Here is a 14,966-nt window from a genome sequence, read left to right as displayed (position 1 = left end):
ACATGAGACCGCGAGTCCTTGAGCGTTTTGTGTTCAGTGTTCACTCTTTGCAGCGCAGGGCACTGAGTGGCTATACTGCAGTGCTGACAGCCTTATCAACAGTGCTGCACTTCCTGGTTTAATAGCACAGGCTTCAGCTGCTCAGAGATATATACAGTGGTGCGTTATTGAAATCATCTGGGGTGACACGCACCACGTGCACGCGCGCTCCCGGCGCGCGCTCCCGCGAATGCGCATTTAATGTCCCCTCGCTTGGGCACAGACTAAAGACAGTGCCTAATTGCCTCTACGAATGGAATGTAACACGTCTTCACAACAAGTTAGGTGTGAATGTGTCTGAGAACGTATTTAACACACCTGACGACCGGCGCTATTGATATGCAAATAGCGAGTGAGCTTGCACACCGTGCTACCCCGTCCCATGAACAACGCATGCCTGGATATATATATATCTGTATGTCATGCATGTCTTAAATGTAATGATTAGATTAGTTTAGATGATTCGATTAGATTCTTATATCTGTATGTTGTGTATGTGATTGATTGATTGATTGAAAAGTTTATTAACAGATTGCAGAATGGGTACAGTACAGCTCAATACATACAATTGTTAAGGGGATGCAGACCAGAGAAAGACTTTCGTCATAAATGTCATGAATTGAAAATGGGGGACCCTGATGTAAACAAGACGAAACTCTTTCTCTGGTCTGCATCCCCTTAACAATTGTGTGTATTGAGCCGTACTGTATTGTACCCATTCTGCAATCTGTTAATTAAAATGTTCAATCAATCAGTATATATTTGTTATTTATTTTTGGTATAGTGCTTAACAAGCATAATTTAATGTTGCCCAGTTGTGGCCTGTTGAGGGGCAATACATATCAAAAGTTCCAAAACATCTATTCTGTTTGTATTTGTATGATCCACTATATAAACATAGTAATTATAATATCTACATAGCCTACACATGGCATTTGATTGGAGGCTAGTCTCACTTTGTCCCACAGCAACATTAAAATAGTTTAGATTTGTGTATGTTGTTTATGTAAAAAAAAAATCTTGAAAGTAACGCAATAGTTACTTTCTGAAGTAACTAGTTACTTTTATAATTTGTAACTGAGTAAGTAATTTAGTTACTTTTTGGAAGAAGTAACTAGTAACTGTAACTAGTTACTTTTTTAAAGTAACTTGCCCAACACTGGTAACTAGACAGTTACAATATAACATTTATATTAATTAACCCAGTTAATGCCTTAAGAGAGAGTCTGGTGGTCAATTGCTACGGAAATGTTGTGTCTTACTAATAATAACTAATTCCTTGGTCAATAGAAGTCTCTGTGATACTTTCTGAATATGATTTGGGAACATCAAATGGGCAGGCCGCGAAATAACAACGTTACAATGTACAGTTTCTGACAGCTGGCTGTGTTGTGAAATGTGCATAACGTTACTTATGAAGCGAAATAACGTTATACTCTAATCTGTTATTATTAGTAAGACGCAACATTTCCGTAGGAATTGACCACCAGACTCTTTCTCTTAAGGCATTAACTGGGTTAATTAATATAAATGTTATATTGGAACTGTCTAGTTACACATTGGTTCCGAAACATATATGTTGAATCTGAGAGAGCTTTGGTCGGCGAAGCTGGCGAGCGATTATTATTGGTCTTTAATGACAAACCAATTACATAATCCTATCCAACATATGTGTAAAGGCACACACAACATTACAGTTAACGGTATATTTTTTTAATGATTCGTTATGGCGTAATCAATACTTCCATGCATATAAATTGCGTTCGCGACCATGTTTTGGGGCTATTCATCAGAAAACTCGGATCCGGGATTCGGCTCCCATCCGTCGGGCAACAACTGTGGGTTTTCAGCCTCTCTCTCTGGAGCTTAACGGAGTTTCGACTCCTGGCTAGAGGAGCTTGTCGCGGCTCAAGCACATGCGCACGCTCGGCCAATCAGAGAGGGGTCTGCAGAAATGGCCCCAACCAATCAGAGAGGGGTCTGCAGAAATGCGGCTACGAATTGTAGAGACGCCTCTCTGACCACCTCTCCTCTCCCCCTCTCTGTCTCTCTCCCTCTCTCTCTCTCTTTCCCTCTCTCTCCCTCTCTCTCTCGCTTGCTCGTTCTCTGCCCCCCCCCCCCCCCCCCCCCCCCCCCGCGGCGAAATTAACTCTATCTATCTCTCTGTCTGCCAGTGCAGACTGTGGGTGACTGTCATACAGTGCATTGCGAGTATGGCGGAGCCCAGCCAAAAACAGCTTGGAATCTTGAAGGGTAGAAAATGCTGCTCTACAGAACTTGATTAGAAATACAAAACAATGAATTTTTTGGAGAAAAAAAAACATACATATGTGTTCCATAGACTCACAGGAATTGTGTAAAATGTCCCAAATAGTGAAAGAAATAGTAAGATAGTTCCCCTTTAACAAATCACTTTGATGGGACAATTTGAATTTGTAGGAGACGTTGTAGGCCATAAAAAAGAATACCATTTAATATAATCGAGGGATTTTCCCCCAAGCACTTGCTAAGAGATTCAATTAATGTATTCTCAACAGTCTATGTTTAACTTTTGAACAGCTAAGCAGAATTGCCTACTCTTCAGACAAAACAAACGGAACAGAATAGGGATTTTTCGCAGCATAAATCCATTAATTCCTGTCTTGGAGATTCAATTAATGTATTTTCAACAGGCTTTTTTTTATTTATATATATATATACTTTCAAACGGCTAAGCAGAATTGCCTACTTTTCAGATGGAACAAGCATTTTTCGCCACATAAATCCTTGAATTCCAGGCACGCGTGTAGATTCAGCAGATCTCTAAAAGAAAATGGAACACTATGAGGAAAATAGATATTTAGGAATATTAGATCGAAGCACAGAGGCGCATTCAGATCCATAGACGGCACCAGTGCTAATTTTAGTAAATGAGTGATGAGCAGCGTTAAAAAAGGCTATTGTGTGGACTGGCTGGGATATCCTAATAATAGGCTGCTATATTATATAGGAGGCCGAGGGTAAAAATAGTAATCCTATGGGGAGGCATGTGTCATTACAAAAGATGCCTCGCCTACTTACCAACAAAACAATTAGCTTTTGAGGACGGATAACTTTCCTGTCGGGCATCGTTGGCAGTATCACCCTTCCTTTATCCACATGTCAACGTACTTCTGAGCAGGAAAGAGATCAACCTCTGGCCCGTTGACGGTGACAAACAGCAGGTTGTCTTAACGTGGAGACCTGCGTTCTGTTCCTGTCGTCCGCCAGGATCGGATTTGTGACACCGAAGCCTCTTTCACATTCAGCTGTTGATGCAGGCTGCGATAACCTTCTGAAGGTGTTGCATTTATAATCTCTATAGTCCTTGAGGAGGAGTACAGGGCATGTGTCCATGTGCAGGTCTCTCCTCCATTGCAGCACTCTGGCCAGGCTGTGGGGTTCAGCACTGCAGAAAGCGCCCCAATCTTGTCATCCGGTCTGCGCTCAATGTTGTTGGCCAGAGCATATGGAAGAACTGATGCTGAACATCCTGTGCCCTTTTTTCCACGGTGTTCCACTCAGCTGAACGAGAGGCACACAGTTGAAGGTCTGGTACTTTGCATGTACCTCTTTCAGCGTGTGGGTGCTTGCCCCATTGACCGCAGTGTTCTGAGAGATATGTCTACCTCAGCTTCTGCTGTGATGGCGGTAGCATCCCTTCCCTGTAGAAAAAGTGACAAGGTCTTCAAGGCCCGCAGGGCATCTTTTTATAAAGGCCAACTCTGAGACAAAGAGCCACTGAGTCATTTTGGCATAAATGCCAGCACACTTTGCTCGTTCCTTTGCTGACCATGTTTTTAAACCAGGTTTTGAGCAAGATGAGGAAATCAAGCGGACGTCAAACACCTTTCCCACTCTTATCGTGTGCACCCCCCAGTTCAGCTGCAACACTCGCCAGCTCTCTCATTTTGTGTTGTTTGGGGGGCTTTGAGAAAAGAACACGTAGCACGATTTGGAAATGACTGGCAGTGGTCACATTATTCACAGAACAGCCAGTTCACGTTTGTGCTTCATGCAGTGTATAATTACAGGCTCTTCATTTATTCATGCACACAGGAGTGTAGTGACCCCCCCTGTATTCTCCCATCAATGCAGCAGCCCCTTCAGTGGCAAAGCCCAGCAGCCTAGCCCAGAGGACGTCTGCTCAGCAGTGTCACAAATTGCCTCTCCAGTGTAGGACTGTAGCTCAATAAATTCATAGGAAAAGTCGTAGGTGTTGTTTGCGTAGAGGATGCAAATGTAAACACAGAGGCACGCTTTGTTTGACACTGGTGAACGTTGATCTATTAAAATGCGGAACAGAACAGCTAAGTCTGCCTGCTGCGCTGACGTCTTATGAACATAAGTGCGCGGCGGCAGGCTTTGAAGCATGTTTCCCATACTGATGCCATTGAGCCCCTGCTGCTCCACCAGCTCAGGCTGCAGCTTGAGAGAGTGCTTGTTTTTGCAGATGGTGTAGGATGTGTGCATACAGCTGTCGGCTGCTTTTTTCATGTTACTCTTCCCCTCTTTCTTTTGAATGGTTTCCATGCATTTTAGGTGCGATTGTGATGTTTATTGATCTCGTCATTTAGTTTTGTAATTCCATTGATGAAGGCATTATCAATATGCAGCCTCTCCGCTGTTTGTGGGGCCTTAGGTTCCTTATTTCCCGACACAGAGCACATCACTAACCCGTTTTCCGAGACTAGCCACTTGAGTCCCTGGCTCTATACAGCCTCCGATGAGACGTGCGGGGACAGGGAGCCTAGTGTCGGTGATGATGGTGATGGTAGTCATGGTGGTGGTGGTGGTGATGATGATGATGATGATGATTGTGGTGGTGATGGTTGCAGTGGCTCAGGCGCCACATGCTCTCCCTCGAAACTCTCATTCTCATTATCTCTGTGCTTTCTCTGTGTTCTGTGTATGGGGAGACAGTGGCTCAGGAGGTAGAGCAGTCGTCTGGCAATCCGGAGGTTCCCTGTTCGATTCCTGCTCCTCCCGGGCAGCGTGTCAATGTGTCCTTGAGCAAGACACTTAACCCCTAATTTCTCCCGATGAGCAGGTTGGCACCTTGCATGGTTGGTTGCCGGTGTGTGAATGAATGGGTAAAATGTGAGTAACAAATTGTAAACCGCTTTGGATAAAAGCGCTATATAAAAAAGCAGCCATTTACCATTTACCTCTGATTATTAGTTGCACATTGGAAGGCTATAAACTAACTAGCATACATTTCATGCCTATCAGAAACTTTTAGATATATATTTTGCGCCATCTGTCTGATTTTGAGAAATTCCTATGACGTTTTTAACTCCAATGGTAGAATGAACAATAGTCTTATTATAGACTACCAGAAGGCAAGATAAATCATATCCCCACCGGTGATGAAACGAACAGAGGTATGGTGAAATACAGAGGTATGGAAATCCCCACCAACCCCCCCTGGCAAATTGCACCCTGACTCTCTTTGTCTGTCACCAAACCATAGGTCTCAAGCTGTTGTTTTCTCTCCCTTTAAGCCCTAATTGAGTTTGTCCCTAACCTTTACGTAACTCCTCTCAGCCCTACATTGGCTGTTTTTGTTTGTTGTCTTAGGGCCCTTTCTCACTCACTGCTCTGTGTCGAATCAGACCCGGCTCGCATCAGAAAAGGGTGTGTCTGTCTGAGTGAGAACGCTGTCCCCCGTCCCCGCCCCCCGCTGATTCGTCCCCGGGGGCGCTGAACCGGGGCCGGTGAAATAGGTGGTCTCGGGTGCGCACTAGTGGGGGCGGTTAGGCCTGGCAATTTTGTTTGCCATTGCTATGTCTATACATTGTTCGAATGCATTTATTTCTATTAGACCAGTGGTGCCCAACCAGTCGGCCGTGGTCGACCAGTAGATCAATGACATGCAATATAATTGCCACAAGCGATGGGATAATGTTAGCTTCTGAACAGGCTAGCTAACTAGCGTTAGCCGTTAGCCATTGCTGTATACTATACTTTCTTGTTCGAATGCATTTATTTCTATTAGACCAGTGGTGCCCAACCAGTCGGCCGTGGTCGACCAGTAGATCAATGACATTCAATATAATGCATATAATCGATGCAGCAATGTTACTAGTAAAGGCTAAGCTAACTAGCGTTTAGCCGTTAGCTTAGCGCTATCGTTAAAACGCTCAAAAGCGGACTCTACAACACCATCCATTCGTGATAAAATGGGGTGGGTTATATTGACGAGGCTTGACAACAGAGGTTCAAATATAACTTCATATTTATTGGCAATTTGTTCATTTTATATCGGCATCCAGAGTCCGCAGTCGTGTTAAGACATTCCTGTTTACATTTTCGAACGTGACATCATCGCCTACGGCAAGCGTAAACGCTCAAAAGGCAAACCGTAAACAGAACCCGAAGCGAACCAAGACTGCAGTCTGTACACAAACTAGAGGGGGGGGGGGGGTTCGCACTCTGACCCGGAATGAGGGCGGTACGCGACCGGTACGGACAGAATGAGTGAGTGAGAAAGGGCCCTTACAGACCGGTCTCAGGGTTTGACATGTGTTGCGGCACAGAGGGGGCTTTGTGCCGCCTTATCTCCTGTTGACGTGTGACTTGTGTTTCAGGGTGCAAGAGGCTCTCGCAGCGGGCGGAGATCCCCAAGGCCAGCTTACCCTCCTCTCGCCGTACCTTCCCCTCATCAACACCTGCATCTCTCCCAGCCTCACACGGTGTGTGTGGGTTTTCTTCTGGCCCTGAATACAGTGTTGATGAACCATCCACCATATTGGAATTATATGAATTGATGCTGGAATCTTATCAGCCTTTCTGAAGTCCCTCTTCTCTCTGTTCCATTGTCAATCTTTGGAATCTGCTCTCTTGACTTGATCGCTCCCTCTCTTTCTCTCTTTTTTTTTTCTCTCTCCTCGTTCTTTCTCTTTTTCTCTTTCTCTTGCTCTTTATTTCTCTTTCTCTCCTCTCTCTGACCACTTGCATTTTCAGTTTCTCCTTTTCCCTTCTTTCTCACTTTTGCATTTCAATGTCTCTCTTTCTCTTGCTCTCTCTACCTTTGCATTTTCAATTTCTCCCTTTTCTTTCTCACTCCCTCTCTGACATTTACTGCCTCCATCTCTCTCAAGTTGTCACCCTCACACATCCCTTCTCCTCCCCCCCACTCCTCCCGTTGTATTGCTCTCCATCTCATTATCCTCCTCTGTCATCACTTATATTCTTTATCTCCATCCCTCTTCTTCCTACTTCCTTCCACCACTCGCTCCTTCCATCCATCTCATTTACCGTAGATGTTGTGTGTCACTCGCCCCTGCATTTTCACACACTATCTCTCTCTTTCTCTCCCTCTCCTTCTTCACTCTTACCATCAAATCATGTGGGTTGCCCCCTGCCTGTGTTTCCTCTCTGTAATGTCCATCTTTGCCGCTTTTTTGCTGTGCCCTTGTGAGCAGTGATGCCACAGATTACTTGTAAAAGTAATCTGATTACTGATTACTCCTTTAAAAAGTAATCTAAGTTACTTTACTGATTACTTGATTATCAGAGTAACTTAGTTACTTTGAAAGTAACTAGGTTACGAAGTCGTCGTCGTTCCCCCAACAGTTTTTTTTAAACGCGTTATTGAAAGTGCATAAATTGTTTTTAACTTGTTTCTCTGCACATAACGTAAATTGTTAAACTAGTGCTTCAGCTTCTGTACCATCAAGTATGGTAAAGCAACAGTCTATGATGCTCACAGCATTAGAGCAGCCAGCCAGTGGTTTTACAAAACCAGTGTATCACATCTAACAAATGCAGGCTGAACTATTCAATTATATCAACTGTAACTATTAAATTGTTTTTATAAATGTCTCTCTATAAACATACAATCAGTCTCTCTTTAACATGTAAATTAACTGTAAATCTGGCAAATAAGAGCTTTTGCTCTGCCACCATCAAATATATATTAATCAAAAGGGAAAGAAACAATCTCTCTCTTTTGCTGTTTGACTGGTGGACCTCCGAGTCCTCCTGTACCTAGTCGAAGCGTCGGCTAGTGTTGTGATTCCAGATGCTTTCAATGCAATTGGATGTGCTGTTTTTAGCGGTAGACAGTATTTTGTTTCCTCCGCATATGAATGTTTTTTTCACCCGGCTTAGCTGACACAAACGTGAAGTAGTGACTGAGGCTACGTTTAGACGAGCGTTTTGGGATGGAAGTCTGAACAGAAACCGCAAAAGTCGTCTTGCGGTTTCACTTTTAATTTTGCGTTTAGACAAGCGTTTTGGGGTGGAATTCTCCGTGCAGACGAGGCTGTAACGACTGAGCCCTGCTGTCACACGATTGGCGCATATGTCACATGACGTGCTGTGAAGACCCGCCCTACTCTGCCTCTGATTCGCAGACTGTGGATGGGGAATGTGATTGGACCAAAGCAGAGTCACTCACAGACAGAGGGTCCAGTCACGCCGCGGGACACATTCTTGTGTATTTAACCCTTTCACTGCCACACGACGTCACTCCCAAATAAGAAAAACAGCTCAAAATGTATTTTTGACTGTCGAAAACGAAATAAAATACTGCATTCCGCCTGCATTATGAATTTATGATGAGATAGTAACGAAATAGTAACGCACAGCCACTTGGACAAGTAACTGCAATCAGATTACTGGCTTTTAAAGATTGACGCGTTGGATTACTATTTTCGGGGAAAAGTAATCAGATTACAATAACGCGTTACTTAGTAACGCGTTACTGGCATCACTGCTTGTGAGGCACATGAGAGGTGGTTTGGGGCAGGATCTGATCCCACGCCAGCAAGGGTGCAATGTTTTCCAGAGGCAGGGAGGTCTTAACCAGCATCTCTGGGCAACTCCCTTATGTGCTTTTACATGATCTCCCCTTTCTCCTCCTCTCCGCTCATCCCCCCTCTCTTCCTTGCCTCTGCCTCCTCTCCGCTCATCCCCCCTCTCTTCCTTGCCTCTGCCTCCTCTCTTCTCTCCTCTGCAGACTGGTGGGCTGGGTGATGTTGAAGATTCTTGGTACAGTGTTTTGTAGTGTTCAGGTCAACCTCAACCATCTGGCAGCTCTCAAGAGAGCCTCGCAAGAGGTACACACACACACACACACACATACATAGACACAGACACAGGGGCGCACACACACAGTCACAAACACACACACAAAGGCACACACACATACACACACACAAACGCACATGCAGAGACAAACACACAGAAAAACACAAACACGCGGACGTTCCCACACATGAGAACGAGGATAAAATGAAGATAAAAAAAACATGCAAAGATAAAAAGGTTATGAGTTATTATTCCACGGTTAGCTTGGATCTCACATTGTGATCGGCTGACTGAGCAACATTTCATTGAGCGCCAAAATGTCCATGCAGAGCATGAATATAAATCCACGAGACATTGAACATTCAAATGTACCAACTTTTCGTGCAAAGACTATTCACATTTTTCATACTGACATTATGATATCTGCATGAGAACAACAGCTGGTGGCTAACAGCAACACTATTTTATCTCAGTGCCTCGATTAGATGTATGCGTTTGATCAGAAAATAGTACTTTCACAGACCAAAACCAAATACTTTTCAGTCTCTGTTCTCCATTGACCTTGGATAAACACTGTGGGTCTGCTATATATAGTCTTCATGTTGGATAAACACTGTGGGTCTGCTATATATAGTCTTCATGTTGGATAAACACTGTGGGTCTGCTATATATAGTCTTCATGTTGGATAAACACTGTTGGTCTGCTATATATAGTCTTCATGTTGGATAAACACTGTGGGTCTGATATAGTCTTCATGTTGGATAAACACTGTGGGTCTGCTATAGTCTTCATGGTAGATAAACACTGTGGGTCTGCTATATATAGTCTTCATGGTAGATAAACACTGTGGGTCTGCTATATATAGTCTTCATGATAGATAAACACTGTGGGTCTGCTATAGTCTTCATGATAGATAAACCGCAACAGCGTCACGCAGCTTGTTGGCACATATATCTGGATTGCAGATCATGTCATATAATTTCCCTATGCAAGTTCTCATATTTGCTCAAACTCACAACGTGTAATCACACGCCAAGCACACCTGCTTTGTTGTAGTATTATAATAACGTCTTGTAAGAGATTTGAATAAGAAAACTCACCCGACACTCACTTCCATTATCTTCCTCTGCTGAATGCGCTACCATGGAAACAGCCATCTACTTCCCCACAGCAGAACGCCAGAAGGAGAACATAGAAGTCTACAGATAAAACCTTTCAACTGTAAAAGTGGAGTTCTAATAACATTTTGGGTTGAGTTTTCTTTTCTTTCTTTTTTTTCTCCAGATCCTGCCAAACGTGATTTCATGTTTGAGTGAATATGTCCGAAATTGCCGGTTGATAGTGAAATTGTATGACATTATCCGCAGCCCAGCTTTGAGCAGGAAAGCTTGGGATGCTGTTGCAGCTAACATTCCCTCACATTTTACTTTGTTCATTTCAACCACCACCACATGTAAAGAATGATGTGCATAACTCCTTTCCTGTTGGAGTATCTGCGCTGGTTTAACCAATACATGTATTCATCATTCTGCTTAGATTGGTCGGCCACAATGACTTCAATTAGCATAGATTTTATACAAGGTCCCAGAAATATCCTCATAGCCATGTGAGTGCATGTGGACACGCCTGACCTCTAAACAGCCTCACGTTGTTGTGACGTGCTCTGTTAGCTTAGTGATGTAAAAGTGTGTGTTGTGATGAACTGCTGATGACCTTGGTTCAGGGCTCACCGCTGGTCTACGTGCACGTGAGGCAGAGCATCGTGGACCTCATCCTCATCCCTCTCCTCCTCTTCTGTCACAACCTGAGAGTCCCCTACACTCTCTGTCCCCTGCAGACACACAGTCCCTGGCTACGGTATGCACACACACGCACACACAGACGCACACACACTTCCCTTGTGAGGACTACTGATAAAAATGTCCTCACAAGAAACATGGGCTGTCAGGTCTAGCCATAATATGGTAAACACACACGGAGAGAGAGAGAGAGTTATGCAGGTCTCATCGAGATTATAAGGCAATATTATGGCTAGTCTGCTACCAATTCTTTACTTGCCAACTGAGAGGATCTCCTCCTCCTATAGGTCATTCCTGCAGAAACTGGGCGTGGTCCTCCTCCCACCTGGTCCAATGACTGAGCAGGATGCAGAGATGGACGGGCTGTACTCAACAGTGATGACCTCCGTAAGTCTGACACCAACTTTGATTTGACAGGCCATTTAATGTCTGCGCATGTAGTTGTGTTATGCATGTACACACACACCCCCTATCCTCTTCATAGCTGTCCTCCTCGGTGCAAATCCAGAGCCTGCAGAATAATGAAGGACCCTCACCACCCCAACAACAGCCTGTTCAAGCTGCTGCGGTCAGGCAAGCGCCTCCGTATACATGCAGCAAGAACAGAGAGACTAACGCTCAGCTTCTTCCCTCGGGCCATCAGAACAATGAACACTGATCTCTCCACACACAAGCACACATGAACACACACACACACAACACAACATTCTGCACTCGCACACACACAAACGCACCATAAACACACAAGAAAGGGACACTTTAAAGGAAGGGAAAAAGGACACTTTAAGAAAATAACTTGTTGTGATTGTTGCATAGTATAGTAGGTAGTAACAGCAAGTATAGCATAGGGACATAGAAGTAAAACTGCACATTGTATAGGAGTGTACATAGGATCCAGTGCCTTTAAGTGATTTATTAACATGTCTATTCTAGTTATCTTATTATTACTATTCCTATTGTTTTATTGCACAATCGTAGCGGGCATGGCTAACCGCATTTCACTGTATGCCCTGGTATGTATGTGATGAATAAACTCTTGGATCTTGAATCTTGAGTATGCCAGTGATTTTGCCGGCAGCTCCTCTGTCAGAATGTCAATGTCTTCCTCCGCACTCTTCATTACCCGTCTCACTCTCGTTCATTCTCGCTAACAAATGACCAACACCCTTCAGTTTTGCCATAGAGATGCAACGCGCGTGCTGTCTGGACAGGGTGAAGGAGGGGAGGCTGGCCCCCGGTAGCCTCATGCAGGTTATGTGTCTATTTTGTATGAGGAGGTAATTTGTCGCTGCCTTATTTAGGACATTTCCATCCAGTGTATTAATCATCTAGCATTTGTTGCATTCAGTACTCCTCCTCCTCAAGTCCACTCTCACTCTCCTCCTTGGTTTCTCTTCACTCTCCTCCTCTTCGGATTCTCCTCATTCTCCTCCTTGGTTTCTCTTCACTCTCCTCCTCATCAAGTCCACTCTCACTCTCCTCCTTGGTTTCTCCTCACTCCCCTCCTCCTTGGTTTCTCCTCACTCCCCTCCTCCTTGGTTTGTCCTCACTCCCCTCCTCCTTGGTTTCTCTTCACTCTCCTCCTTGGTTTGTCCTCACTCTCCTCCTCCTTGGTTTCTCTTCACTCTCCTCCTTGGTTTGTCCTCACTCTCCTCCTCCTTGGTTTCTCTTCACTATCCTCCTTGGTTTCTCTTCACTCTCCTCCTTGGTTTGTCCTCACTCTCCTCCTCCTTGGTTTCTCCTCACTCTCCTCCTTGGTTTCTCTTCACTCTCCTCCTTGGTTTGTCCTCACTCTCCTCCTCCTTGGTTTCTCCTCACTCTCCTCCTTGGTTTCTCCTCACTCTCCTCCTTGGTTTCTCCTCACTCTCCTCCTCCTTGGTTTCTCCTCACTCCCCTCCTTGGTTTCTCCTCACTCTCCTCCTTGGTTTCTCCTCACTCTCCTTGGTTTCTCTTCAGTCCCCTCCTTGGTTTCTCCTCACTCTCCTCCTTGGTTTCTCCTCACTCTCCTCCTCCTTGGTTTCTCCTCATTCTCTTTTTGATCCACTTTTTTCTCCCATTTTCTATATTTTCTCCCATCCCAATTTCGTATCATCCAATTCAACCCTCCCCTGTCACGAACGCTGTTTCTTGCCTCCCACAAGCCGGCTGCAATGTGGACTAAGTCATACATAGCACAAGTCCCCTCCGGTACTTGAGGTAACAGCAGTCGCATCTTTTCACCTGCGCAGCTCGATCTCTCAGTGGCGAGGAGTAACGCGTGGGAGGCTCACGCTGCCCCCGACACTTCCTGATTCTACTGCGCAGGCGCACCAACCGACCTGTAGGAGTCGCTGTCCACAACGCCCGATCCCCACCCTTCAGTTTCCCTCCCCGTAATACGGCCAATGTGTATTACTGCGGACGACCAGCTAAACTGAAAACAATGTGGAGAGCTGGATTCGAACACGCGAACCCAGCGTCTCCACATTGGTGGCGAGTGCCTTGCCCACTACACCACCTAGCCGCCCTGGTTTCTCCTCATTCTCTTCGGTTTCTCCTCACTCTCCTCCTTGGTTTCTCTTCACTCTCCTCCTTGGTTTCTCTTCACTCTCCTCCTTGGTTTCTCTTCACTCTCCTCCTTGGTTTCTCTTCACTCCCCTCCTTGGTTTCTCCTCACTCTCCTCCTTGGTTTCTCCTCACTCTCCTCCTTGGTTTCTCCTCACTCTCCTCCTCCTTGGTTTCTCCTCACTCTCCTCCTTGGTTTCTCTTCACTCCCCTCCTTGGTTTCTCCTCACTCTCCTCCTTGGTTTCTCCTCACTCTCCTCCTTGGTTTCTCTTCACTCTCTTCCTTGGTTTCTCTTCACTCTCCTTGGTTTCTCTTCACTCTCCTCCTTGGTTTCTCCTCACTCTCCTCCTTGGTTTCTCTTCACTCTCCTCCTTGGTTTCTATTCACTCTCTTCCTTGGTTTCTCTTCACTCTCCTCCTTGGTTTCTCTTCACTCTCCTCCTTGGTTTCTCTTCACTCTCCTCCTTGGTTTCTCCTCACTCTCCTCCTTGGTTTCTCTTCACTCTCCTCCTTGGTTTCTCTTCACTCTCCTTGGTTTCTCTTCACTCTCCTCCTTGGTTTCTCTTCACTCTCCTCCTTGGTTTCTCTTCACTCTCCTCCTTGGTTTCTCCTCACTCTCCTCATTGGTTTCTCTTCACTCTCCTCCTTGGTTTCTCTTCACTCTCCTCCTTGGTTTCTCCTCACTCCCCTCATTGGTTTCTCCTCACTCCTCTTGGTTTCTCTTCACTCTCCTCCTTGGTTTCTCTTCACTCTCCTTGGTTTCTCTTCACTCTCCTCCTCCTTGGTTTCTCTTCACTCTCCTCCTTGGTTTCTCCTCACTCTCCTTGGTTTCTCTTCACTCTCCTCCTTGGTTTCTCCTCACTCTCCTTGGTTTCTCTTCAGTCCCCTCCTTGGTTTCTCTTCAGTCCCCTCCTTGGTTTCTCTTCACTCTCCTCCTTGGTTTCTCTTCACACCCCTCCTTGGTTTCTCTTCACTCTCCTCCTTGGTTTCTCTTCACTCTCCTCCTTGGTTTCTCTTCACCCTCCTCCTTGGTTTCTCTTCACTCTCCTCCTTGGTTTCTCTTCACTCTCCTCCTTGGTTTCTCTTCACTCTCCTCCTTGGTTTCTCCTCACTCTCCTCCTTGGTTTCTCCTCACTCTCCTCCTTGGTTTCTCTTCACTCTCCTCCTTGGTTTCTCCTCACTCTCCTCCTTGGTTTCTCTTCACTCTCCTCCTTGGTTTCTCCTCACTCTCCTTGGTTTCTCTTCACTCTCCTCCTTGGTTTCTCTTCACTCTCCTCCTTGGTTTCTCTTCACTCTCCTCCTTGGTTTCTCCTCACTCTCCTCATTGGTTTCTCCTCACTCTCCTCCTCCTTGGTTTCTCCTCACTCTCCTCCTTGGTTTCTCATCACTCTCCTCCTTGGTTTCTCTTCACTCTCCTCCTTGGTTTCTCTTCACTCTCCTCCTTGGTTTCTCTTCACTCTCCTCCTTGGTTTCTCTTCACTCTCCTTGGTTTCTCTTCACTCTCCTCCTTGGTTTCTCTTCACTCTCCT

General features: G+C 45.3%; 1 protein-coding gene across 1 annotated transcript in view; it reads left to right on the top strand.

Moving 5' to 3' along the window:
• The window catches only part of gpat2 (glycerol-3-phosphate acyltransferase 2, mitochondrial), a gene marked incomplete at its 3' end in the record, with an annotated part of 144,365 nt that overhangs the window by 38,386 nt on the left and 91,013 nt on the right, over nt 1–14,966 (top strand). Inside the window, exons 5-8 of the mRNA XM_084307348.1 lie at nt 6,648–6,752; nt 9,023–9,122; nt 10,818–10,951; nt 11,181–11,280. Of these exons, the coding sequence (XP_084163474.1) occupies nt 6,648–6,752; nt 9,023–9,122; nt 10,818–10,951; nt 11,181–11,280 (439 nt within the window). The remainder of the gene's footprint in view (nt 1–6,647; nt 6,753–9,022; nt 9,123–10,817; nt 10,952–11,180; nt 11,281–14,966) is intronic.

Source organism: Notolepis coatsorum (assembly GCF_963971535.1).
Source record: "Notolepis coatsorum genome assembly, chromosome: 1".
NCBI lineage: Eukaryota > Metazoa > Chordata > Actinopteri > Aulopiformes > Paralepididae > Notolepis > Notolepis coatsorum.
Note: the sequence above shows the minus strand (reverse complement) of the source record. Positions and strands in the feature narration are given on the sequence as shown.